The sequence below is a fragment of the Oncorhynchus gorbuscha genome, linkage group LG02 (assembly GCF_021184085.1).
Source record: "Oncorhynchus gorbuscha isolate QuinsamMale2020 ecotype Even-year linkage group LG02, OgorEven_v1.0, whole genome shotgun sequence".
In the NCBI taxonomy this organism is placed as follows: Eukaryota; Metazoa; Chordata; class Actinopteri; order Salmoniformes; family Salmonidae; genus Oncorhynchus; species Oncorhynchus gorbuscha.
In genome coordinates this window covers 41,226,810-41,253,621 of record NC_060174.1, presented here as the reverse complement: position 1 = coordinate 41,253,621, position 26,812 = coordinate 41,226,810, and the positions used below count along the sequence as shown (strand labels likewise).

At 43.3% G+C, this 26,812-nt stretch overlaps 1 protein-coding gene across 6 annotated transcripts; it reads right to left on the bottom strand.

Moving 5' to 3' along the window:
• Positions 1 to 8,057: 8,057 nt before the first annotated feature.
• Positions 8,058 to 24,008, bottom strand: agbl2 (AGBL carboxypeptidase 2). 6 transcript variants are annotated; one of them, XM_046309605.1, is made up of 23 exons: positions 23,897 to 23,998; positions 23,664 to 23,710; positions 22,541 to 22,607; positions 22,014 to 22,160; positions 17,217 to 17,396; positions 16,914 to 17,021; positions 16,621 to 16,771; positions 15,815 to 16,481; positions 15,509 to 15,651; positions 15,193 to 15,352; positions 14,919 to 15,045; positions 14,743 to 14,843; positions 14,533 to 14,651; positions 14,268 to 14,334; positions 14,066 to 14,179; positions 13,750 to 13,839; positions 13,509 to 13,625; positions 13,193 to 13,250; positions 12,138 to 12,365; positions 11,842 to 11,866; positions 11,296 to 11,679; positions 10,950 to 11,090; positions 8,058 to 10,501 (listed from the first exon to the last, which is right to left on the bottom strand). In XM_046309605.1, the coding sequence occupies exons 2-23, from the start codon at positions 23,697 to 23,699 to the stop codon at positions 10,234 to 10,236; spliced, it is 3,498 nt and encodes a 1,165-aa protein (XP_046165561.1). In that variant the 5' UTR covers positions 23,700 to 23,710; positions 23,897 to 23,998; the 3' UTR covers positions 8,058 to 10,233. The 6 variants fall into 6 exon arrangements, with proteins under 6 accessions (XP_046165561.1, XP_046165594.1, XP_046165573.1 ...); XM_046309638.1 differs by having other exon boundaries at positions 12,138 to 12,260; XM_046309617.1 differs by having other exon boundaries at positions 14,066 to 14,176.
• Between the last annotated feature and the right edge of the window lie 2,804 nt (positions 24,009 to 26,812).

Genomic DNA, 26,812 nt, shown 5'->3' with positions numbered 1-26,812 from the left:
CCAATACAGTGCCAGCAGGGTGTTCTTGTCCTTAACACTCATGTGCACACACAGAAGGAGGGTTATGACTTATTAACTAGTGATGTGCAGTTTGCATATTATTCGTTATTTTTGAACGACTCTTTCTACTGACTCGAGAGTCATGATTTGTTTTTCTGTGTGACCACTTCGTTTTAGTTGTTTGATTGACCTGCTAATCTCGGTTAACCCAGAACTAAAGTATTGCGCAATTGGTCAGATGCTTGATTACCATTTATTTTTGCGGAGTCTGTCCATGAGAGATTACAATGAGTTCTAGAGCACGATTGATAAATGTTCCTCCGGCTCAGCGGCTCCCATCGACGTCTTCTGACAAAACAAATGTCTGTCACATATGCCCACAGGAAAATAGATCATGCTGCAGGCAACATAGATTAGAAACATACAAGCACACTTTTTTTACAAGTCTCAGTCACAAATGAGACTATGGCGAACGACATGTGAACGAGAGTCTTGTAGAATTATGACTCATGAGTTTTCAGTTCATCGTATTGTGTTCTGAATTATTTATTTTGACTCAACGAGTCAAAGATCACAGTCAGTAAAAAGAGCCAAACTTCCCATCACTATTATTAACCTCACGTGCCATTGTCTTTTGTCAATATTTCACTGATCTAGGACCAGACTGACATGTGACTGGGGGTAACACTCCAGCCCCTGTACATGTCCTGGGACTGTGACAAAGCCAAGGTCAAGGTCGTACCTGTCCCCCGTGGTGAAGAACACAGTACAGTCCATACTCTAGAGCCGGGTTTCCCAAACTCAGTCGTGTGGCCCCCCCCTGGGTGCACGTTTTGGTTTTTGCTCTAGCACTATAATCAATGCTTGACGAGGATATGGTTATTTGAATCAGCTGTGTAGTCATAAACCAAAACGTACACCCAGGGATGTCCCCAGGACCGAGTTTAGGAAACCCCGCTCTGGGGAGGGAAGGAGAGATTGTGGAGGGGAGGTTTATTGATATTGGTTATTGTTGCATCCTAAGAAGCTGGGTTCTTTTTACTGAAGACTCCGAGGCATACTTACAATAACCGGAACAGATTTATTTAATGTTCTCCTTGACACATTACAGTCGACTACACTCTACAGTATCTTCAGCCCAACTCTTCCATACATCATTGAACTTTTACCGCCCTTGCATCTCGTAATCCAATCACTTCAATGCAAGAACGGAAACCCCATTGTCATTTGTTAATTCAAATAACTGAACCCCTGAATACAAATCCCATTGGCTATTTGCAACCATTTTAAATCTAAACTCATTAACACATAATACATTTCTCAATACACCACAGTTATTATACCCATCCAGTTGGTTTTTGATCTACAAGTGGATTGTCTATAGATGGGAGCTAATGATTGATTTCACATTGGTCAACAGTCTGCGGCACTTGCTAGTCCGAACCCGTTGGCTGCCACAGGTGCATTGTGGGGTATGAATGTCTGTTTGAGAAGGAGCTCAGCTTCGCCATAGAGACTGCGTCCGGCAACCACCCATAAGATCTGGGGGTTGTAGAGCTCCAGCAGACAGACCACTCCGTCCTGAAAGCCCACCACCACCAGTCCCTCCTCTAGGGTTCACCTACACACACCTGCACGGGCAAACACTCTCAACACACAGTACATTACATAGATAAGCAAAGCGCTTTGAGACCTAGTGAAAGGAAACAAGGCCTTACATAAATTATTATTTTACCATACAGTTAAGTCTGACAACTGTAACTTAGTGAGCTCCAAAAGTATTGGAACAGTGATGTTGTTGTTTTGGCTCTGTATTTTCATCCATATCGGGTGAACGGTTTAGAAATTACTGCACTTTTTCTACATAATGTTGTCCCGCCATTTTAGGGGCCAAAAGTATTGGGACAAATTAACTTATGTGTATTAAAGTATTTGGTCCCATGTTCATAGCACGCAATGATTACGTCAAGCTTGTCATACACGTTTGTTGGATGCATTTGCTGTTTGTTTTGGTTGTGTTTCAGATTATTTTGTGCCCAATATAAATTAATGGTGAGTAATGTTTTGTGTCAATTTGGAGTCACTTAATTAAATTGTAAAAAAGAATAAGAATTGAATATGGTAATCCTGAATGGATTGAGAATAATGATCAGAGAGAAAGATGGAGACACAAATAATGTAGGGGGGGTTAGCATTTTTTGGGGGCTATGATATGTGTGTCTAACTTTCTCACTCGTCATTATTCAAGATTCATTCAGGATTACCCATGACAATGGAGGACATGCTAACGTTGCGTCCGATCACAATCTTGTTCATGGGCTCGATCTCAAACAGACCGATGTCATCGTTACAGTCCGCCGTGTCAATACTCTCAAAGTCTCAGCCCTGCACAGGGTGGAGGAAGTGACATCATCAGGGAGAAATATTACACAGCAGGCAAAACTGACCACAGACCAGTTGTTCAGGCTGGCTTTTTAGGGTTAGCAGAGACCTCTTAGACTGGGGCTGAGAGGACTGTACTATATCTGAAAGGTTACCCTAATGGCTCCGTCAGTGCCAATGGTCATGAGTTCCTCCTCGTCCAGGACAAACTGCTGGGTGGTGCCAGCGTGGCACGTCCTTCCACCCTTATGGCAGATCTCCACCTTGATCAGACCCCTGTCCCACACTAGCATGTTCCCCCACTCAGACCCAGACACCACTTGGCACTGTTAGGTTCTAATTCTCAGAGTAAAAACTCAATGGACACTATGAAAGCTAAAACCAAGTTAATTCTTCCCAGAGGATCAATACAGCTGCATTAGACGATGACATATTCACACAAGCACTGATATGTAACTATGTTGAGTCTCCTACACATCTGAACAGCCAATGCATCTCTGCTGCTAGACATTTACATTTACATTTAAGTCATTTAGCAGACGCTCTTATCCAGAGCGACTTACAAATTGGTGCATTCACCTTATGACATCCAGTGGGACAGTCACTTAACAATAGTGCATCTAAAACTTAGGGGGGGTGGGGTGAGAGGGATTACTTAACCTATCCTAGGTATTCCTTAAAGAGGTGGGGTTTCAGGTGTCTCCGGAAGGTGGTGATTGACTCCGCTGTCCTGGCGTCGTGAGGGAGTTTGTTCCACCATTGGGGGGCCAGGGCAGCGAACAGTTTTGACTGGGCTGAGCGGGAGCTGTACTTCCTCAGTGATATCTGTTCTTCCTCACTTCATCTGACCTGACCTCTACCCCAAAGTGCTCACTCCTCCCCAACTCACGGCCATCATGGTGATTGGTACCAGACTGTCTCTCTTCTCCTCGGATCCCTGATGGCTAATAATAACTTTATCTGACATCATGTAAATGTTATGCATTACCCTCTTTCCCTCAGTGACATGAATAAGTATATTTCATATTCTCAGAACCCAATAACACACAGACAGAAGGGATGTGATCGGGACAACATATAACAACAGAAAAAGAGCATATTGCTTTGGGTCATTTTCAATGCAATAGTAGGAATTGAATGATAAGAGCAGTGGACAGACCTTCCCCACGATATCTGTCAGGGTAGTCTACTTAAACCTTTCCAGAAGGCCTTTCAGTTTGAGATCAGTAAAAGTGCTGGCCATTTTAAAAAAAGCAGTAAAAGTGCTGGCCAGACTAGAGGAATGGATGATAAGAGATCAACTCACATGGTGTACGACTCTGTACATATAATAAGCCATTTATGGATTTATTGTCCATATTTCATGATGAAATCTGTTTTCTCTTAGGGGGTTTGGCGTTCTATAAAGTGCTTTTTGACAAATTTATAAAAGTGCAAGTATACAAAAACATTTGGATTGATTGATTGCTACTGACTTCTTGTGTCCTGATCCGGAGGTGGTGAGTTGTCCGGCGTTGTCAGGTGCAACGCCTTGCAACGCAGCATCACCTGTTCATGCCTCCACTCCCACAATGTCAGCAAGTAGTCCGGAGCACTACCCACACTGGCCAGCAGGGTGCCCTCACAGTTAAAGTCCACAGACCAAATGTCTTGATCATTGATCATATGCTTCATAAATTGTTAAAAACCTAATAGTTTGTGTGTGTGTTGTAGTTCCCATACCTCTGAGAATGTGGTAGGGTTGTAGTGAGGAATATCCATAGATGACGATGTTGGGCTGGTCTCCCTTCTCTGCCAAAGCAAAGTATCTCTTACTGGGGTGGGCCTGCAGAGAAACACAGTGACAGATGGGTTTAAAATGAGGGTGTGTCAAGGTTATCCAGGGCCAGTGTATTTGTTTGACACTACCATGGTGGTGTGATACCTCCCCCACTACAGAAGTGGAGGTAGCGTTGCTCCTTGGTCCGGATGTTCAGGAAGATAAGCAGGTTTTCCACCCACAATGGTCAGCACTCGCTCATCCAACAACTGCAGGTTTGCCTTGTGCCCACAGTAATACCCAAACGAGTGCCTTGGAAAGCATCACAACCCACAAAACATATTAGCTTGAGGTAGTGGTCGGATATGTAGACTACTATACGAACCTCTGGCAAATGGAATCCACAATGTGAAAGGATACGTTAGGTGCTCCTCCTCTTTCTCCACAGTTTTACTACTCCCACAAGGCTCAGTGGTTATGGTGTGTCAGGTCTAGCTCCTGTCTGATAACCGTGGCATGAATTACATTGTCTCAGCTTCCTTTTCCATGCCAGGCCACCAAACCTTGGTTCTGAGATGCTGCTTTGTGCCCACTATTCCCAAGTGTCCTTCATGAGCTAGTGCAAGTGCCTGCGCATGTAATGCCTGTGGCAGCGCGATGCCTATTCTGCGAAGAACTAGGTATCCAACTACACATAAATTACTCGCTATTGAGGCATAAGCTTTACAGTTCTAAAAATATCCACTTGCAATAGCATTATCTCTCTTAGCTCTGGCTCTTTGGCTGAGTCTTCTTCTACTTCTCTGGTAGTCAGTGCTTTGGGTGTAGCACTCACTGCTGCAATCCTCACATTCTCATCGGATCCATGTGAGTGTTTCTCCTGCGGTGCTCTCACTCCCAGCAGGCAGCTTCTCACTTCTGAGGTTCTCTCTGGGTCCCTGGAGTGCATCACTGCACTCCCTCTGCTGTAGGTCCAATGCCTTTAGACTCGTTTATTGTTGGGATATTATAGCCAGGCTTGCTTGTCTCATGTCTAAGCACATTCTTATCTCATCATTTGCCTTTTGTATAATGACCACTGGGTTTACCTATGGGGTGGGGTCATTAACAGGTTCTACAATATCTATGTCCAAACTTTTCTCTACATTTTGGTTGACCTTCTTCCTGAGATCTGTTTTGTTTTCAGTTTTCCAACTCCCTGGAACACTTGTAGGTACTGCTGTTTTAGTGAGGGCTTGGTGTCTGTCACTGTTGCGACATCAGCACCTATTCTCAGAACCCCCAGTTTCATGACTGTATCTTTGCCCAGGAGTAGTTCTCCATTTCCTTTGATTACAATGAACTCTGCTTGCTCAATTATATTGCTGGTTGCGATTTCACGTTTGAATGCACCCTTGACTGATAGTGGTTCACTAGAACAATAAGAATGTAAAAAATGATCTGTCGTAGGGACATATGACAGTGGCGGTTTTAGCATGTACATCTTGGTGAGGCAAAAAAACAATGTGGGACACATGCCAGCAAAGCCACTACACAACACTAAACAATACATTCATTGCACTATAACGGTGACAAACGGTGCCCACAAACTGTTAGGGCCTACATAAAGCTGCCCCAACACCTTACCACTGCTACACCTAGCTATCAGCAGAGCCTTTTCTGGCAGCGAAACAGTTCATTCAGCCTCATTTACTGCCTTTAAAAAATAACATAGCTGATATGGCTGACTTGCTTAAACAGATGTGGTTTCCACTGACAATTGAGATGTACAAACTATGGCATAAGGGGACGACAAGCGGATAAGAGGCAATACGTCATTTAAATTAAGACAATGAGCAAGCGACGATGGACGTAGTCAATATAACTATTTGTTCAGCACTTTTGAAATGTACAGCTGCAGAATTCAGATCATGGGCCATTCTTACAGTATTCTCCCTGTACACCAAGTCAGAACCATAGGATAAATAAAGGGGGCATATAAACAGACAATGAAAGCTCTTACAATATTGGATTATTACATTTCTCTAAAACAAGATATAGGCTATATGTGCACCACCAAGTTAGAACAGTAGGCTAAATTAAGAGGTGAAAATAAACCAAATTATTAGGGTGAGGAACACTGAACGCCATTTGGGTCTTTGCGTGTCAAAAACAATACAAGTCATATAACACTATTTGACATGTTAAATAAGCATTTAATTTGACACGTCAAATAACACAATTCTATTATAGAATGATGTGTGTGTTGAATTTACACGTGTAAGCCAACCGCCACCACTACTATCAGTAGCACTGTCAAAGCTGTACAACAAAAGTAACCAAACAAGCATGAACGATGTGTTTACAATAGCACATTGGTGAAAATAGACCAAATTATTAGAGTGAGGCACATGTGTTACTAACAGCTTACTACACAACGTACACTTAGTATTACTTTCTTAGCCACAGTATACATATCTCCCTGGCATATTACATCATTTATGCAGCAGCATACAATACATATTTGGACTCACCTTGTGAAGGTGGCGCAGCGGTCCTTTGTGGGCAAATTTTGTCATCGAAGTATGACATTCTCCGGATTTATGGTGGGAACTCTTGAAGAAAAAAAACACAGCCACTCAATTGATTAGCAGGCTAACGTTAGTGGTTTCTTTGCAATGCTTGCAGTTAGTCACTGATTCCCTCGAAACAAATCATTGTTGAATTTGCGATTTCCAACTTGTTGTGTAATCTTTATGTCCAATGGCCAATGAGCATATATACATTTTATCTATAACTTCTCTTCATTATTTATCTTCATATGTCAAGGATTAATTAGAATTTGCCAGTAGATTGTCGACTTGATTCATGATGATTACTGCTAGCTAAGACTTTGAAAGTAAGATGTTGACATGATCAGTCCAATCAAAGCTACTGTACATAAAATGTCATTTGACGTAACTTTATCTGTGGCCATTGACCTTGAGCCTTCTTGGTTGGGCATTGGTAATATAACTCTATGGCAGAACCCAAAAGGCTGACATGTTTTATGTCTACCTTTACTAAGCACTTAAACTTGGAGATGACGTACTGTCCCCATGAGTGACAGAACACTGAGCCAATCATGGCGCAACGCTCCGTATCTTCTGTTGGCTCACCCCACCACCACAGAAAGCACTGAGCTAGGCTGAAACACCTGCATGGTAGAGCCGCCTTACTCAAGAAAACAAAAAAAGAGACCATGTGTGTATGCAGCTTTAATAAATCCTCTTAGGGATCGGACCCTTTTTAAAAATTTTCGCATAAAATAACATACCCAAATCTAACTGCCTGTAGCTCAGGACCTGAAGCAAGGACCTTAACCATATTCTTGATACCATTTGAAACGTAGGATAATTTAACACATTAGATCTGATAAAAGATAATACAAAGAAAAACATGTTTATTTTTTTTTGTTCCATCATCTTTAAATGCAAGAACAAGGCCAAAATGTAATATTCCAAGTTAGGCGCAATTTGGAAGCAGTGTAATGTTTCAATGAGCCATTGCATTTCTGCTCAAATGTTGTATTGACTGCCCAAATGTGCCTAATTGGTTTATTATTACATTTTCAACTTCATAACTGTGCACTCTCCTAAAACAATAGCATGGTATTCTTTCAATGTAATATCTACTGTGAATTGGACAGTGCAGTTAGTTTAACAATAATGATCCATATCAGATATGTCTATGTCCTGGGAAATGTTCTTGTTACTTACAATCTCATGCTAATCACATTAGCCTACGTTAGCTCAACCGTCCCGTGGGGGGAGGGACACCAATCCTGTAGAGGTTTTAACTGAATTATATATATATATATATATATATATATATATATATATATATATATATATATATATATATATATATATATAAATGTATTTTTGACATTGTTTGCAAACTGATATGTGACACATATTAATGCCAAAATAACATGCAAAACAGGCAAGGCAAAAAATATAAATATTTATATATATTTTTTTTTTGTTGCTAAAAATCTGGGGCTAATTGTCAAACTAATATTATATTAATGTACAACAATATAGAAGATACATAACTAAAAGTTATGCAATATGGGTATATGTCCACTGCACACTTCTTAGGTGTGTAATTGACATGAGATTACAGTACACAAACAAGAGTGTGCAATATATAAGGCTAGTCCATGAACCTTCTGAAGTTTGTTTGAGGTCATTAGGTCACATGACCAAGGAGCTATTGAAATTCTAAAGTTTGAAAAATGCATGTAAAACCGTGTGAGATGAAAATGGACAAACTAAAGGGTGTGCAATGTGTAGGCCCACTGTGTGGACATTCTGAACCAAGGAGCTCTTGAAATTCGAATGTAAGACAAGTTTGTACTTTGTTTACGCTCCCTAACAAATACGGAAAGCTGCTCACATTTACACATTTACTAGCTTTGAAAAGTGAATTATTGTCCAAATCGATCTGTACAACGTTTCCAACATCACGACACTTATTTGGAGTCTGTGGCTCAAGTGGTTTGAAAGCTATTGAGGTTTGAAAGTGTGAATATCTGGCGAATATCCAACCTGAAACTGTCTTTACCTTGGTACTCAGTGGATATTCTGAAAGGGTTGTAGGTCATGAAAAGGTAATATAATCTCATGAGATGCAAATGGACAAGCAAAAGGGTGTGCAATGAGTAGGCCCACTGAGTGTACATTATGAACCTTATTTCAGGTTTGTGACATGACCAAGGCACTATTGAATTACAAGATGTTTTATAAATAATTTAAAATAGTGCGAGATGTAAATTGACAAAAAAATAGTGTGTGCAATATGTGTCTCTGCCATCAGGTTAGCTAGAATCTGTTTTGAACATTTTAGGAGTAATGGTTAAAGAGCTATTGAAATTTTAAAAATGTGATTTGTCAATACGTTGACGGTCCCTAACTGCTGTTGGTGGACGTTAGGAAAACTACAGGCAAATATCCGTCGAATATCCAACCTGAATAAAATCTTTACCTTGGTCGCAGATTTTCCAATTTCAAAACGATTTGGAGCACAACACGAATTAGAAAAATAAATGCAGTACTTTTCAATGTGTGAGATGTAAGAGGTGTGCCGTGGGAGCGTGAGATGAGGGTCAAATCCATGTCTCACAGTCAATGCGTGAGAGTTGGCAGCTCTGGTTTGATGGGATTCAGGAGCTGAGGGCCGCCTGACTGCTCGGCTGAGCGGACACACAGAAAGAGATGAACACTTGGAAACACAGGAAAGAGAGTCGTGTATACTGTATCTCCTACTAATGTTGATTATGAGTAAGGAGAAACTTTACATGCTACTTACATGTATCTCAAGTTAGGATTCAGCCCTCAGTTTTGTTATCAGTGGACCATGTTCAGCAATTTACATATGTATTTTTATACCATGTGTACCTTCAGTGATTTTTTTGTACAGATGTGAAGAGATTAAATGTATATGTGACTAAAAATACAAACTGTATATATTTTTTGTCACGTGATATGTGGATGTCTCACCCAGCTATCTTAAGATGAATGCACTAATTTTAAGTCGCTCTGGATAAGTGTCTGCTAAATATCTATGTTTCACAAGGTTTATGCTACAGTAACATTGTGTCTGAATGATGAAGACATGCATACAGTTTGATAATATTACACGGGCTGCCCAGTAATACTGAGACAGTATTTTCTGGACTGATGTTATATGATACTTTATGATTAATGATGAGCTGTCTCTTGATTAACAGAAATAACTTCTGCATTGGGAGTGACTCAATCTGATTACGCCCCCATTTGAGAAATGAAAAATAAATAATTTACATGATGAAAAATGGATACAAAATATTATAAAAAGTATGCAAAACAGTTCAGTTAGATTTAAAGTGACACGTAGACTCATCAAATAAGAAAGTCACACAATCAAGGCAAAAATACATGTAATTTCGATATCCACCTGAAAGGCAATGTGCTGTACATCTTCTTGTGGTCAAAATAGAGCAGAAACTTCCTATAGTCTCCGCCCATCTTCAGGGGTTCGTATCAGCAGTCTGTCTGGTACATTTGCCAATGTGTGTCCCTGCCTGGTTCTCAGCTCAAAGGTGCTGTACTGCGAGGAGGGGCAGACCCTGACGGTCTGGCGACCATCCTCTTCTCCAGATCCAACCCTGTCCCTGCTTCCGCCCCTCTCCCACTGGAGTGGAACCTGGAGGTATTGGCCAGGCTGAGTTTCTGGAGCCTACGTAGACTGTCTAGCTGTCGGGGCAGATGATCTATCTTGGTGTGGGTGGTCGAGGACATCTGGGGTAAAATGCCCATTTCCTGTTTATCCTCCTCTTGCAATGTCTGCTGGGCTAACCTGAGAAGAATGGGTACCATTCAAATTAGCTCTGAATGCAAGTTAAGCATTCCACTGAGAGCAAGCAAGTTCAGCGTTTCACTGTAGTTTTTAGACGTACTAGATGGTAAGATAAAGAACCATATAAACTGGGTGAATCGAGCCCTGAATGCTGATTGGCTGACAGCTGTGATATATCAGACCATATACCACTTGTATGACAAAACATTTATTTTTACTGCTCTAATTACATTGGTAACCAGTTTATAATAGCAATAAGGTACCTTGAGGGTTTGTGATATATGGCTAATATATCATGGCTAAGGGCTGTATCCAGGCACTTCGCGTTGCGTCGTGCTTAAGAACAGCCCTTAGCCGTGGTATATTGGCCATATATAACTCCTCGTCGGGCCTTATTGCTTAAATATAAAACTGCTATAAGCCAAGGGGTGGCATACCCTTTCAGTACCTGTGGTTGCTTTTCACACGCCTTGCTGCTGCATCTCCTCCACATACACGCCTGCCTTCTCCCCCCCTCAGCGGCTCTCTCTTTGAGGGGCCCTGCCTCTGTACTCCAGCCCCTGCCTGGTCTGCCCATAGACAGCCATAGCTACAGAGGAAAGATGGAGGGAAGAGGGGTTATAGTTGGGGCAGGACCTCAGAGGGAGAGAGTTATTGTCACATGTAGAGTGAAAGAAACATAAATAAACATCTGTTGTATTATACTGTGTATACCAATATACAGTATATTATGTACAGCACTATAACTAGACGCACTAGAAAGTCAAAATGCCTGGTGTGGAGAGGACAGTAACCTTTTCCCTCTGAAGTCTATGTGCCTCAGGTCTGGCAGGAAGGAGTTACCGTCTGTCCCAGGTTTACTCGGTGGCTTCTCAAAGGCTGCTTGAGGTCCACTTTGGTCCTGCTCACCCACAGGCATAGCGTCTGATACACCTGCTGTGCAGTCCCTTTCTGGGCTCCTCCATAGGGGCTCTAGGGCATCTGTGTTAGAGGTTGGAGCCTCTGGCATGTAGTAGCGTTTGGAGACCCGGGCTGCGTGGCCTTGTTTCTCTGGGCGTGGCCTCTGGTGGTGGGACTTGGCTGGGTAGACGTTGGAAGAGCGGCAGGGCTCCAGGCCTTGTGGCGGGATGAACTCAGGGACCACCCTGCACTGCATGCCCGGAACTACTAGGGGAGAACTGACACATTTCCAACACAAAACACGTGTGTGACAGACTGTCCAATTTAACATTGACATATTTATGCAGACGATGTACGGTCCCAGTCCTGTATGTTTCGTCATAAATTAAGTCAACTTTCAATAAAGAGCATATTTTACCGCTATGTTTTGCTGTAGTTACCTGGTGTGTAAAGCAGGCATCCTCTCTGAAAGACAAGAGTAATAACAGCATTCATGCTGATCGAACATCTTTACAATAGCAATATTTGGAATGTTTGATTAGCATCTGTTAAACTGTGGGGTGGAAAAGAATGCCACTGACGACACTCCTGATTGCAGTTCTTTGTCATACTATTTTAATTCTACTATCATACCAATTTCCAGTTAGCGAACACCTAACTTCATATTGGGTGTGTGTTCTTCATGTCAATATTGTACCATTCATTCTACCCACTCTATTTCTGCGCTCCAACCCACCTCTCATCCCAGCGTGGCTTCTGTGATCGGGGCTGAAGGGCATGGGTTGCTGCTGAATGGGGGTGGTGTGAACCCTGATCTTCGAGGTGGGCACAGGCACAGAGAAGCCGCGTTGCTGTACAGCTGTAAAAGATAAGGGGCGCCGCTGAGGTCCCGGCCGCGGGGCCTGGGAGGAGCCAAACTGCAGCTGGGGACTCCAATACTGCAGCCGCTCCTCCTCCGGCTCCTCTGAAGAAGGGATGTTTATTGTAATAAATATTGCCCTGGAGGCTGAACTGAGCGATTTCTGCTATATGGGCCAGTTGCAAAGTACAAATTAATTAATTAATTTAAGGGTAGGGTTAGGCATTAGGGTTAGCATTGTGGTTAGGGTCAAGATAATATTGTATTACTTTGTGACTGTGCCAGCAAGTGGCCACTCTGCAGAGGGTGTAACATCTGATTCCAACTCACACTCTCAAACACGTAGATACCCTGAACGCAGCTCACTCTCCAGATCCCAATCACCTGAATTCTGATCACCTGTTCACACACCTGTATGTCATTGTCACACACTATGTAGTTCAGTTCTTTGCACCCCATCATTGTGAGGTATCGTTTGTTTTGTGACACACTTCTATTCAAAGCTGGGTTTCCTGTAATTAATCCTCCTGTGTATGATAGTTTTGGCCTGCCTCCCTAACGACGCCATTTGCCTATTCCCTGCCTGTACTTTAGCCTATTGGATTTCCTGTTATCAACCTATTGCCTGATCTCCCGGACTACGTTACTAGCCTTTTCCCTGCCTGTACTGTTGCCTTTTTGGACCCCTTGTGTATGACCTTCTGCCTGCCCCTGGACCCAGCTACCTTCCTCCTCCTGTGGTCCTTTACAAATAAACACCTGCTGGAAACCAGCTCTCTGTCTCCCATCGTGTTCATTACACAGGGCAAGATTCATGACAATAAATGTTAACCTGAACATTCTGCATGTAAACTGGGAAATAAAAAAATTGTTTTTCTTTAGTCACGTGGCCAGAAAACTAAATCCATTCCTAATGATAAAAGTCCATGTACCTGTGACAGGTGGCTGAGTACGCAGGTATGCAGCCCTTACAGCATCCATGTATTCATTCTGGAACACAGTTAATGCTGAGCATCAGACTAGGACAAAACAATCACTGCTCGTTCATGCCTTTTGTCAAGTTTGATGGGGTGGGGATGCTCAGAGTGCATTGACCTACTGAGAAGAGGTTGGGAAGGGAGGTGGGGGGGTTCTAGGCCCAGGTTGTTGTGAAATACCTTGAGAAAATTTGAACTGTAACAGTACTTTAATGACAATGCAAAACTATCAACATGCAGTAGGGATTGAAGGGTGAATGGCAGCCATTACCTTCTCTGACTCCTCCTCCTGCCAGAGGGTCACATGGCCTATGACCCCGATGCGAGTGGTGGGATGGGGGATCCAGGAGCGTTCTGTCTGACGACTCATTTTCACCACAAACGGCACCTATACCGTTACATCAGAAGTAGAAGCGCATGTCTTAAGAAATGAGATACTGGGGAAATGCAAAAGCCACAATCTGTCTAAGCAAATGAGGAAGAGTGTGAGCTTCTCGCTCTCTAATCCATACCTCTCTCTTCTTCTTCTTCTCTCTGACCACGGCCACCGTCTTTTCCTGGATCCTCACCTTCACCATGTCCTCAGTGGGTAGCACAGGGTCCTGGAGACAGACAGGAGGAAGAATGTCATTAGGGGAGTTTGTTTTGTTCCTAAAGTGAAATCTCCACCCTTCCAGGGGCAAAAGGCAAAGCAAAATGAACTGGCCCAATCACACTATATTGTCTGTATGTCTCTCCCAGCCTTTTATGTATTAGGGACCACTGTATGTTTCATTGTATCTGGTGGATGAGCTGCACTAATGTGTTGTGTGTGTGTGTTCTTCTCACTATGTTCTTGATGTTCCTGTGGAGGACCTTTGGGTCGACGTTTCTAACTCTCTCCTGTCTCAGTCTGTTCCTCTCCTTACCACTCCTAAGGTGTTTCTTCTTCACTTGGCTCTGCTAGAAAATAAGTTGGCATTAGACTCAGTTAAAGCTATTGTACACAAACATAACTGCGGTCATACGAAGGTTAAGGTTCAAACGGCACCTCATCAATTCGGTTCAGTAGATGGACAGGCAGGCCATCAGACTCTGTGCTGTTTGAGCCGCTGGTACTGTGGAGGAGACACAAAAAGGACATTTAGGTGTATGTGTGTGTGTGTGTGTGTGTGTGTGTGTGTGTGTGTGTGTGTGTGTGTGTGTGTGTGTGTGTGTGTGTGTGTGTGTGTGTGTGTGTGTGTGTGTGTGTGTGTGTGTGTGTGTGTGTGTGTGTGTGTGTGTGTGTGTGTGTGATGCTCTAAAACCTTCCTTACCTGGACTCAATGTCAGAAATGGAGACGCTGAGAGATCCATCAGAGTCGACCTCCCGGCCCAGCCTCTCTCTGAGCTCCTGCCTTAACATCGCCCGCAACTCAGCTAGGCAGTGACTGGTCTAACACACACACACACATTATGGTTCATCAACATGACAAGCTGAGATGTAACCTTGGTCACTGTGGTAGTGAGAGGTTGACTCCACTCACCTTGGTTGGGTCGGGATCACAGTAGTCCAGCAGTGTGTCACATAAGTAGTACCCCAGAGACTTCAGGTCCCTGGTGGTGAAATGGGTCCCCTTCCTGTTCCCTATAATACAGAATGGAAATGAAGCTCTATAGCATGCATACACATATACACACACTACACCCTGTGCATGCTTACCCAGAGTGGAGCCTCCGAAGGTGGACTCCATGGTGTAGCTGTTCCTGATGCCTAGCCTCCACATGACGACGCGTCCTGTTCCCTCTTTACTCTGATGAACTCTGAACTTACAGCTCCTGAACGAGAACTTCAGGAAGAGGGCACAAACATTGTGTTTGACTCCCTAGCTGTGATTTATAACATAAATGTACTGTGGTTTTATACTGGAGTTGCCTTCTTGGCCAGGTGTCCAATAAAAAAAATATGATTTTCTTTATTTCAATGGGATTGGAACCTTGTCATTGGCGTTCTTGCTCATCATGAGCGGGAAGACTCTCTCATGGAGCCGTTGTGTGGCATCATCGCTGTTGGTACAGCCATACATGAAAACGTTGTTCTTACGACTGTGACCGTGGAAATCACAATACAACACCACGTCCCTCTCAGCCATCAGTCTTGGGTGCCAAGGCAACAACAAGGACAGAGGGAAAACCATGGCAACAGGGTCAGAGGTCAGAAAAGGCAGAGTGAACTGACAAACCTCTCCATAGGTTAGAAAGGCATGACTGTGTCACATCTGTTTGAGTATCCTCCTGCTTCCCACCTCTCACCTCTTCACCATGTTCCTGGTGTGCCAGACACAGGGGAAGGAGTCCCTCAGCAGGGTATTGTAGTTCCTGTTCAGGTCCCTGCCGGCCAGAGAGCAGCGATAGTTCCCCACAACCACCCCGTCTGGGTTCAGCATGGGCACCACCTGCAAGTCCGCAAGGGAGAAACACAACAATCAACATGAGTGTCTTCATTGGGTGTTTCTAATTCTGAAGGGAAAACATAATTTATCCCACATGGCAGTCAAATACATAAATGAAACACATGGATATTTACAAAGATAAAAAGGCCCAAAGTGCGTCAGCGACCTTAAACACAAAAGTCTCCCTCAGCAGCCTGGCGTCGTCTGACTCTCCTAGCAGGAAGTCCAGAAAGCCCTGCATCATCCAGGAGCTGTTGGTCTCCCCGGGGTGCACCCTGGCTGTAACCACCACCGCCCGCTTGGCACTCCTATCCATCCACCCCCCTCCTGGTGATGTCACTGTCAGCACGTGCACAGCATTGCCGGCCAGGCTGCGACACAGCACCCGCAGCTTGCAGTAGGCGCCGGTGGCCGAGTTGGAGGTGAGGCGGCTGAGGTAGCGCTGCAGGTGGGAGTAGGTGTAGGGGTAGCAGTGGGCCAAATAGCAGGTGTCAAAGTCGTAGGGGAACTGGCCGGTCCATGTAAGGGAGTGTAGGGACTTTGTGTTGGTGGTAGTGTTGTTGTCCTGCTCAGCCTGGTGGTGCTGGTTGCGGTAGTATCTGATGTTGGAGCCAGTTCGGCGCCAGCCCTCTCCCTTCTCCCAGGCGGCTCTTTCAGAGTAGAGCAGAGGCCTCATGCCCAGGCAGTACAGGCTGCTAGCCTTCATCAAGTTGACTATGGTGAAGCGATAGGTGACCCCCGCCTTCATGTTTCTGACCCGGAAGTAGAACCACTGTGTGTGCTTGGTGGTGTACATGTCGGTGCGGAGGGTGAGCTCATAGTCATGGACACCGCTGTGTAAGGGGGAGAGGGGGATAGAAAGAGAGTGAGAAGGAAAGATTCTTCCCTACATACAGTTACCCTCCCTGCAACTTAGCAACAATTTGTAAATTGTAAATAGGTTAAACAGTTATACAGGCTCAATAGACTCACACTTGAACTGCCTTCTGCAGGTTGCCGCTCTCAAAGCGTGACTCAAAGGCCAGGGTGGACTTGTCCTGATGCATGGCACAAGAGGTGGAGCTCTTGATGGGCCCCCGGCTTCCTCCCACACGAGAGTAGGTGAAGTAGGAGGTCTTTGTGCCTAAACAGGGTAAAGAATAAGAACAGGAGCTAGAAGGACAGGTGAGAGAGGTAACACTGTCAGAAAATGAAAGCCTACTAAGGGCACCACTATATACCTTACTGACATAGAGTTAGGGTTACTGACATAGAGTTAGGGTTACCTGGGTCAATGCAGTAAACCATGTTCCCCTTTTCCTCCCCGACAGGCATGGGGGCCCTCTCATGGCCCGTGGGCTGGTAGAACGGCTCTGGGTCTGGAGGGTCCCACTCTAGAACACAGCAATATACAGTATTTCAATAACATTTCATTTTGGATTAACACAATACTGTATAATAGTTAAAAAATGTGGAGCCCACTGAGAAACAGAACTCTGTAATGGAAAGCTCTGGACTGTTCAAAACACTGCAAAGGTCAAAACAACACTTAGTGTTTGTTACAGCATATACAGTTCAGTGGTATGCACCTATGTGGTGTATGGCTTCCTTGAAGACCTCATACTCAATGGGCCAGCGGACCCCCTGGAAAGGGGTGGAGGGGATGGCAAACAGGTCCAGGGGCTCCCTAAGCCGGGGGATGGGACGCTCCCCGTCAAAATCTATCACCAGCTGCCTGGTCCTGAGGGCCTGTCCCAGGTGCAAGGTGACTGGGGGATAGATAGAAAACATCACTGCATCACAAAAAAAGGTGATAGAATTTAATGACAAAAATATACCTATGTATAGGAAAAACATAAATGCAACAGTAGTGTAAGTCAAAACAGCAGCGTTGCAGTTCTTGACACACTCAAACCAGTGCACCTGGCATGTACTACCACCATATGTATATATATATACAGTACCAGTCACAAATTTGGATACACCTACTCATTCAAGGGCTTTTCTTTAGTTGTACTATTTTCTACATTGTAGAATAATAGTGAAGACATCAAAGATATGAAATAACACACAGTAGCCACCCATTGCCTTGATGACAGCTTTTTACACGCTTGGCATTCTGTCAACCAGCTTCATGAGGTAGTCATCGGGAATGCCTTTCAATTAACAGTAAAAGGCCAAGTCCATATTATGTCTCGAATAAGCAAAGAGAAATGACAGTCCATCATTACTTTAAGACATGAAGGTCAGTCAATTCAGAAATCCAACATTAAGAACTTTGAAAGTTTCTTCAAGTGCAGTTGCAAAAACCATCAAGCGATATGATGAAACTGGCTCTCATGAGGACCACCACAAGAAAGGAAGACCAAGAGTTACCTCTTCTGCAGAGGATAAATTCATTACAGTTACCAGCCTCAGAAATTTCAGCCCAAATAAATGCTTCACACAGTCCATACACATCTCAACATCAACTGTTCAGAGGAGACTGCGTGAATCAGGCCTTCATGGTTGAATTGCTGCCAGGAAACCACTACTAAAGGACACCAATAAGAAGAAACTTGTTTGGGCCAAGAAACACGAGAAATGGACATTAGACCTGTGGAGTCCAAATGTGAGATTTTTGGTTCCACCCACCGTGTCTTTGTGAGACGCAGAGTATGTGAACAGATTATCTCTGCATGTGTGGTTCCCACCGTGAAGCATGGATGAGGTGGTGTGATGGTGCTTTGCTGGTGACACTGTCAGTGACTTTTTTAGAATTCAAGGCACACTTAACCAACATGGCTACAACAGCATTCTGCAACAATACGCCATCCCATCTGGTTTGCGCTTAGTGGGACTATAAGCTTAATTAAATAGTACCCGCAAAACACCAGTCTCAACGTCAACAGTGAAGAAGCGACTCCGGAATACTGGACTTCTAGGCAGAGTTCCTCTGTTCAACGTCTGTGTTTTTTGCCCATCTTTCTTTTTATTGGCCAGTCTGAGATACGGCGTTCTCTTTACAACTCTGCCTAGAAGGCCAGCATCCCGGAGTCGCCACTTCACTGTTGAGGTTGAGACTGGTATTTTGCGGGTACTATTTAATGAAAGTGCCAGTTGAGGACTTGTGAGGCGGCTGTTTCTCAAACTAGACACTCATGTACTTATCCTCTTGCTCAGTTGTGCACCGGGGCCTCCCACTTCTCTTTCTATTCTCTATTCTCTTTCTATTCTGGTTAGAGCCAGTTTGCTCTGTTCTGTGAAGGGAGTAGTACACAGCATTGTACCAGCTGCCAAACATACCCTCGTAAAACTGACCATCCTACCGATCCTCGACTTCGGGGATGTCATCTATAAAATAGCCTCCAACACTCTACTCAACAAACTGGATGCAGTCTATCACAGTGCCATCCGTTTTGTCACCAAAGCCCCATACACTACCCACCATTGCGATCTGTAGGCTCTCGTTGGTTGGCCCTCGCTTCATACTCGTCGCCAAATCCACTGGCTACCAGTTATCTACAAGTCTCTGCTAGGTAAAGCCCCACCTTATCTCAGCTCACTGGTCACCATAGCAGCACCCACTCATAGCACGCGCTCCAGCAGGTATATCTCATTGGTCACCCCCAAAGCCAATTCCTCCTTTGGTCGTCTTTCCTTCCAGTTCTCTGCTGCCACTGACTGGAACGAACTGCAAACATCTCTGAAGCTGGAGACTCATGTCTCTCTCACTAACTTTAAGCGCCAGCTGTCAGAGCAGCTCACAGATCACTGCACCTGTACATAGCCCATCTGTAAACAGCCCATCTATCTACCTACCTCATCCCCATACTGTATTTATTTATTTATCTTGTTCCTTTGCACCCCAGAATCTCTACTTGCACATTCATCTTATGCACATCTACCATTCCAGTGTTTAATTGCTATATTGTAATCACTTCGCCACCATGGCCTATTTATTTCCTTATCTTACCTCATTTGCACTCACTGTATATAGACTTTTTGTTTTTTTGTTCTACTGTATTATTGACTATGTTTTGTTTATTCCATGTGTAACTCTGTGTTGTTGTAAGTGTCGAATTGCTGTGCTTTATCTTGTCCAGGTCGCAGTTGCAAATGAGAACTTGTTGTCAACTAGCCTACCTGGTTAAATAAAGGTGAAATAAAAAATATAAAAAATGATTTAAAAAACATGCCCTTGAAACACAGGAGTGATGGTTGCTGATTACAGGCCTCTGTACGCCTATATAGATATTCCATTAAAAATCTGCCGTTTCCAGCTACAACAGTAATTTACAACATTAACAATGTCTACACTGTATAAAGTATTTAGACCCCTTGACTTATTCCAAATTTTGTTATGTTACACTACAGCCTTATTCTAAAATGGATAAAATCTTTAAAAAATTATCTGCTTCAATCTACATACAATATGCCATAATGACAGTTTTGCAAATGTATTAAAAATCAATTGAAATATTACATTTACATATCACATTTACACCTACCCTTTACTCAGTACTTTGTTGACGCACCTTTTGCAGCGATTACAGCCTAGAGTCTTCTTGGGTATGAAGTTACAAGCTTGGCACACCTGTATTTGGGGAGTTTCTCCCATTCTTCACTGCAGATCCTCTCAAGCATTGTCAGGTTAGATGGGGAGCATTGCTGCACAGCTATTTTCATGTCTCTCTAGAGATGTTTGATCGGGTTCAATTCCGGGGTCTGGCTGGGCCACTCAAGGACATTCAGAGACTTGTCCCGAAGCCACACCTGTGTTGTCTTGGCTGTGTGCTTAGGGTCGTTGCCCTGTTGGAATGTGAACGTTATCCCCAGTCTGAGGTCCTGAGCGCTCTGGAGCAGGTTTTCATCAAGGGTCTCTCTGTTATTTGTGCTGTTCATCTTTCCCTTGATTCTGTCTTGTCTCCCAGTCCCTGCCGTTGAAAAACATTCCCACCGCATGATGCTGCCACCACCATGCTTCACCATAGGGATGGTGTCAGGATTCCTCCAGACATGACGCTTGGCATTCAGGCCAAAGAGTTCAATCTTGGTGTCATCAGACCAGAAAATATTTTAGGTGCTCTTTGGCAACTCCAAGTGGGCTGCCATGTGCCATAAAGGCCTGATTGGTGGAGTGCTGCAGAGATGTTTGTCCTTCTGGAAGGTTCTCCCATCCCCACAGAGGAACTCTGGAGCTCTGCTAGAGTGACCATTGGGTTCTTGGTCACCTCCCTGACCAAGGCTGTTCTCCCCTGATAGCTCAGTTTGGCCAGACGGCCAGCTCTAGGAACAGTATTGGTGGTTCCAAACTTCTTCCATTTAAGAATGATGGAGGCCACTGTGTTCTTGGGGACCCTTAAATGCTGCAGATTTATTTTGGTACCCTTCCCCAGATCTGTGCCTCGACACAATCCTGTCTCGGAGCTCTACGGACAATTCCTTCGACCTCATGGCTTGGTTTTTGCTCTGACATGCACTGTCAACTTGGGAACCTTATATAGACAGGTGTGTGCCTTTCCAAATCATGTCCAATCAATTTACCACAGGTCGACTCCAATCAAGTTGTAGAAACATGTCAAGGATGATCAATGGAAACCGGATGCACCTGAGCTCAATTTCGATTCTCATAGCAACGGGTCTGAAAACTTCTGTAAATAGGGTATTTCTGTTTTTAATACATTTGCAAACATTTCTAAAAACCTGTTTTCACTTTGTCATTATGGGGTATTGTGTGTAGATTGATGAGGAAAAACAATAATTTAATCAATTTAAGAACAAGGCTCTCACGTAAAATGTGGAAAAAGTAATGGGGTCTGAATACTTTCCGAATGCACTATATGTATAATATTTGATCTATCCTGCTAAGAAAAACAAAGAGCCGGTTGATGGTAGTAGATGCTAATAATAAGATGCTTAACCGTAACTAGCAGAAGCATTCAATAGAGATCTAATCTGGTCTTTTGGGATGACAGGGCTTTAGAATATGACTAAAATGACACCGCCCTCTGTATCCTGTAATCAAGGTATTACATGGAGCAGGTGGACTGGATTGCTTTAATCAACTGGATTACACAGCTGCATCACATCCAAAAGTAACATGACCCAGCATTGGAGAAGCCTGAGAATCACGCACTATTGTAAAATACAACAAAGTATACCAGCCCTCTTGTTTATCAGTCATTACTATCTGCCCATGACACAAACTTGTGGGCTTTGCTTAACACTTTAACCACAAATCCAATTTGAACCATTTAGCAACTATACACCGCTAACAAAAACCCTTACCCTACTACTATCCAGATGAAGAGTAAATTGTTATAGTTCAAGTGTAAAATAGCTTTATTCGCTATTTTGACCCATTTGTCCTTTTTTGCATGTCCATATTGTGGCTCTCATCTTACATGCCCTCCTGCCAGGCTCCTGCTCCTCATCCTCCATGTTGGAATTATTGCTGTCAGAGGAGTGGGTCCCTGGGTGGCTGGAGCCAGGGTGGTGGGAATCCCTCCATCTTTGTCTTAAGAGGTTACCTTGGAAATAATTCTCTGTGCCTGAGGGGAGAGAATTGACATTTCTGAGGGAAGCACTCTGTAATGTTTTTTTTATTGGTTTATAGCAAAGAATGCATAAACATTTTATTTGTGTATGTAAACATGTTACATAACTGGCTAATATGGCAAGAGTAGCAGTAGCACAATCTCATGTACTATGCTCAACTACTGTATAAAAGGTCATAATGGCATCTTGTTTGTTGGGGTAAGATTGGTGCCCTTGAATTGATTGATTTGCAGGATTAAAATGCATGGTAATTTGACAGAGAGTGGAATGGTGTAGGTCAGGTCTCACCAAGTAACATTTATGTAAACAAATGATGCAAGGCAAGCCTCTTGAGTTTCCAGTAATTGTGTCAGGTTGCCAAGTGCCTACCTACTTGTAAAGAGTCCATAGTGCTGTAGGTGGTGCAGGATGAGTCTCTGATAGGCATTCTCTGATGTCCTCTTAGAATAAATCAGATGAAGCTTGCATTTAGCAGGCTAGGTGATAGACTAACTGCAATTATTGTAATCATTTTGTAAAAATACTGTAAATATGTGAGTAACCGTAAAACATCTGGGTACGGTTTCCCAAAAGCATCTTATGGCTAAATGAATCGTTAGAACCTTTGTTGGAGCATCGTTAAATATCCGAGACATTCCCAAATCCATCGTTATTAACGTTGCACTTGGAAACGCTCGTAATCTAACACCCGCCTCAGACTATTCGTAGAACAGCTAAACATTAAATCACATGATTTACCCATCTCTCTGTGACCGCTGATAACTTCCGACCAAAGTTGACTAGAAAAACAAAGTTTCCAGTGTCTTTGCAAATAATCAAAACAAGCAACCGAGAGGATGCATTAACATAAACAGTTGGCTATAGGCTTATTTTAATCATATTGAAATACATTTCATGTTCAATCAATTTAGTTATATTTTATATTTTTCGGCTAAGGTCTGTAATTGGTCTCAATATATGATGTGTAGCCTAACGTGTGCAATGATGTGGCAAATCGGTGATTCAGTGCATTTTTTGGGGGGTAAGCATTAGAATAAGCCACCTCAATATTTAGAGCCGTAGGTAGTTATATATCTCTAGGAGCTGATCCCTCGTCAGGTTTGTGAAATAATGATCATGTTAAGGAAAGATTTGAATGGAGAAAGCTGATCCGAGAGCAGCGCTCCCTTTCTTTCTATCCTATCAGGATCGACACATCATGCTCCAACGACGCACAGCAAACCTCTCTGTGTGGTGTTTTGTGAAACGCATGTTACATCTTCTGCCTCTGTAGGAAATATGCATAATTAAAACACGAAATTCCATCGCTATCGGGAAACCGGGTCCTGACTAGTAACGTTAAAAGTACAATCTTACCTGATCACAACAACAATCACGTTGGTGTTTTGTTGGCATAGGATACTTTGTAATAAAATAATGTAGCCTATGGCTTCAAATATTGTACAACGTCTCATGTTAAAATGTTTCTCATCTAACTAACTTGCTATAGTACTGACCAGTATCTCTGTTTCTGTCTTCAATGCTGGGCACATCCTGGGTGGAACTGCAAAAGAGAATTCCCACAGAAGTTAGTTTTCACGCGTTGCTTACTAAGTTAGCTAACATTACTTAGCTAGGAACAGAACTATGGACCAACAACAACAAGTGGTAACTGGTTACAGCTTCTCAGATATTATCACATATTATTGAACATTCCTAACAGCAAATAACGTTAGACAAAACCCCAAACCTTTGAATGAAAAACACGTCTTGACTTGCAAGAAAAGTGTGGGTGAACTTCATAGCTAGCTAGGTCACTTGACTAGTAGCAGCTAGCAAAAAAATAACTTTCACTACAATGTTGCTTAGCAACTAATGTTCCGTGCACCGTTGTCATGGGATCAGGGGTGCGTTCAGTACGACAGAACGGTATTGAATGTTTAATTCAACGGAAACGATACTGTACTGAACGACCAGTTTGATACCGATGTGTTTATAGGGGCCAGAGAGAGATTGTATGGTGGGTTGTGTGCTGCACGAGTTTTGCGATTTCAAGTGATCACACCCACCAAACGGGAGCAAACGCACCCCAAACCGTAACGCAACGTAGCACACGTTGAAATGAACTGAACGCACCCCGGTTGTCTTGTTTGTAGCTTAGCTTGCTACAGCAAGATCAGGATAGCGTGCAGTGTTCACCTTTTGTTTTCAGCACGGGCATGGGTAGAGCACACGTTATCACAAAAAATATTCAATACAGTTGTTACGGGTTTTTCTCAACGAGCGATTAACAGTTGCTGTTGATGAGATATTCTGGGCAGTTGAATAAAACGCAAACTGAGTACCAGGAAGAACTTTCCCCTTCAAAGGAGGAAAACGACTGTCTGCAAAGGCTGCTTGAAGTCGCTGTTATTAAACCTGAGATCAGGCTACACATAGCAGGTTCGTTAGTTTGTCTAGTTCGACTACTCTACAAAATGTACAGTATTTATTGGGCAACTCATATCAGCTTTTGTGTTTTCAATGTTAATGCTGTGTGTTGTGTTTTGTGATTGCAGTCTACCCTAGGCGACTCATGACGTTTACATTGTCATTTTATCCAGACCTCCAGCAGCTCATTCTCCATGGTGATCAGGAGGTTCCCCCTGATCAGCAGCACTGTGTGCAAGAGTGGAGCCCTGGTCTGGGACAGGAGGACCAAGAGCCTACACATATTACAGAGGAACGTGGGGAGCTCAGGACCAGTCAGTGGGAAGAGCAGCTTCCAAAGCTGGAAGATGATACCAAATACTCCATATTCACTCCTGCCTGTGTGAAAAGTGACTGTGATGAGAACCTAATTCTGCACTCATATCTTTATCGTGGTCAACATTAAGTTAATGAAGAAAGGGTATCTCTCCCCAGCACCTCAACTAAATAGATCCATACAGAACCTTATGAACAGGACTACATAGTATCAGAACGAACCAGTGACTGTCATTCTCTAGCTGCAGTAATCCAGACTGTTCTGCAGTCAATGGGGTGGAAAGTTAAGTCCCTCAGTCAGGTTTTAAGCCCAGCAAATCAAATATAACATGGACAGTAAAAAGACAAAGCTCCTGTGTCAATAATAAGGGTAGGAATTCTACAGTCATCCAATCTGAAATCACCCAGTCAACGTCATAATGCTTCTTGTCATTGTAAGGTGTGTGGCATGTCTTTTCGTTACATGTGTTCTTTAGTGAATCATGTGAAAATTCATACAATGGATATAGAACATCCTTGTGGTGTGTGTGAAAAATGCATTGAGTCCTCGGAAAGTATGAAAGATCACCTGCAAATGCACCTTACAGCGAAGTTTTAGGTGTAACATTTATTGTAAATGTTTTTGTAAGGAATTGAAATCTGACAGCACACACATTCTAAAATGGATTAAATAGTCGTCGCCCCCCCCTCATCAATCTACACACAATACCCCATAATGACAAAGCAAAAACAGGTTTTTAGAAATGTTTGCAAATTTATAAACATAAAACTGATATTACATTTACATAAGTATTCAGACCCTTTACTCAGTACTTTGTTGAAGCACCTTTGGCAGCGATTATAGCCTCGAGTCGTCTTGGGTATGACGCTACAATCTTGGCACACGTGTATTTGAGGAATTTCTCCGATTCTTCTCTGCAAATCCTCTCAAGCTCTGTCAAGTTAGATGGGGAGCATCGCTTGATGCTGCCATTTCTACAGCATGATGCTGCCATTTCCACAGTATGATGCTTCACCGTAGGGATGGTGGCAGGTTTCCTCCAGACGTGACGCTTGGCATTCAGGCCAAAGAGTTCAATCTTAGTTTCATCGGACCTGAGAATCTTGTTTCTCATGGTCTGAGAGTCCTTTAGCTGCCTTTTGGCAAACTCCAAGCGGGCTGTCATGTGCGTTTTACTGAAGAGTGGCTTCCGTCTGGCCACTCTACCATTAAGGCCTGACTGGTGGAGTGCTGCACAGATTGTTGTCCTTCTGGAAGGTTCTCCCATCTCCAAGGAGGAACTCTGGAGCTCTGTCAGAGTGACCATCGGGTTCTTGGTCACCTCCCTGACCAAGGTCGTTCTCCCCCGATTGCTCAGTTTGGCCAGTCGGCCAGCTCTAGGAAGAGTCTTGGTGGTTCCAAACTTCTTCCACTTAAGAATGTTGGAGGCCACTGTGTTCTTGGTGACCTTCAATGCTGTAGAAATGTTTTGGTACCCTTCCCCAGATCTGTGCCTCGACACAATCCTGTCTCAGAGCTCTACAGACAATTCCTTCGACCTCACGGCTTTGTTTTTTTCTCTGACATGCACTGCCAACTGTGGAACCTTACATAGCAGGTGTGCGCCTTTCCAAATCATGTCCAATCAATTGAATTTACCACAGGTGGACTCCAATCAAGTTGTAGAAATATCTTAACGATGATCAATGGAAACAGGATGCACCTGAGCTCAATTTTGAGTCTCATAGCAAGGGTCTGAATACTTATGTAAATAAGTTATGTTTTTTATTTAATACATTTGCAAAAAGGTATAAAACCTGTTATCGTTATTGTGTGTAGATTGCTGAGGATTTTTTTATGAATCCATTTTAGAACAAGGCTGTAACGTAACAATTTGGAAGAAGTCAAGGGGTCTGAATGCTGTGTAGATGGAGTCTGTCA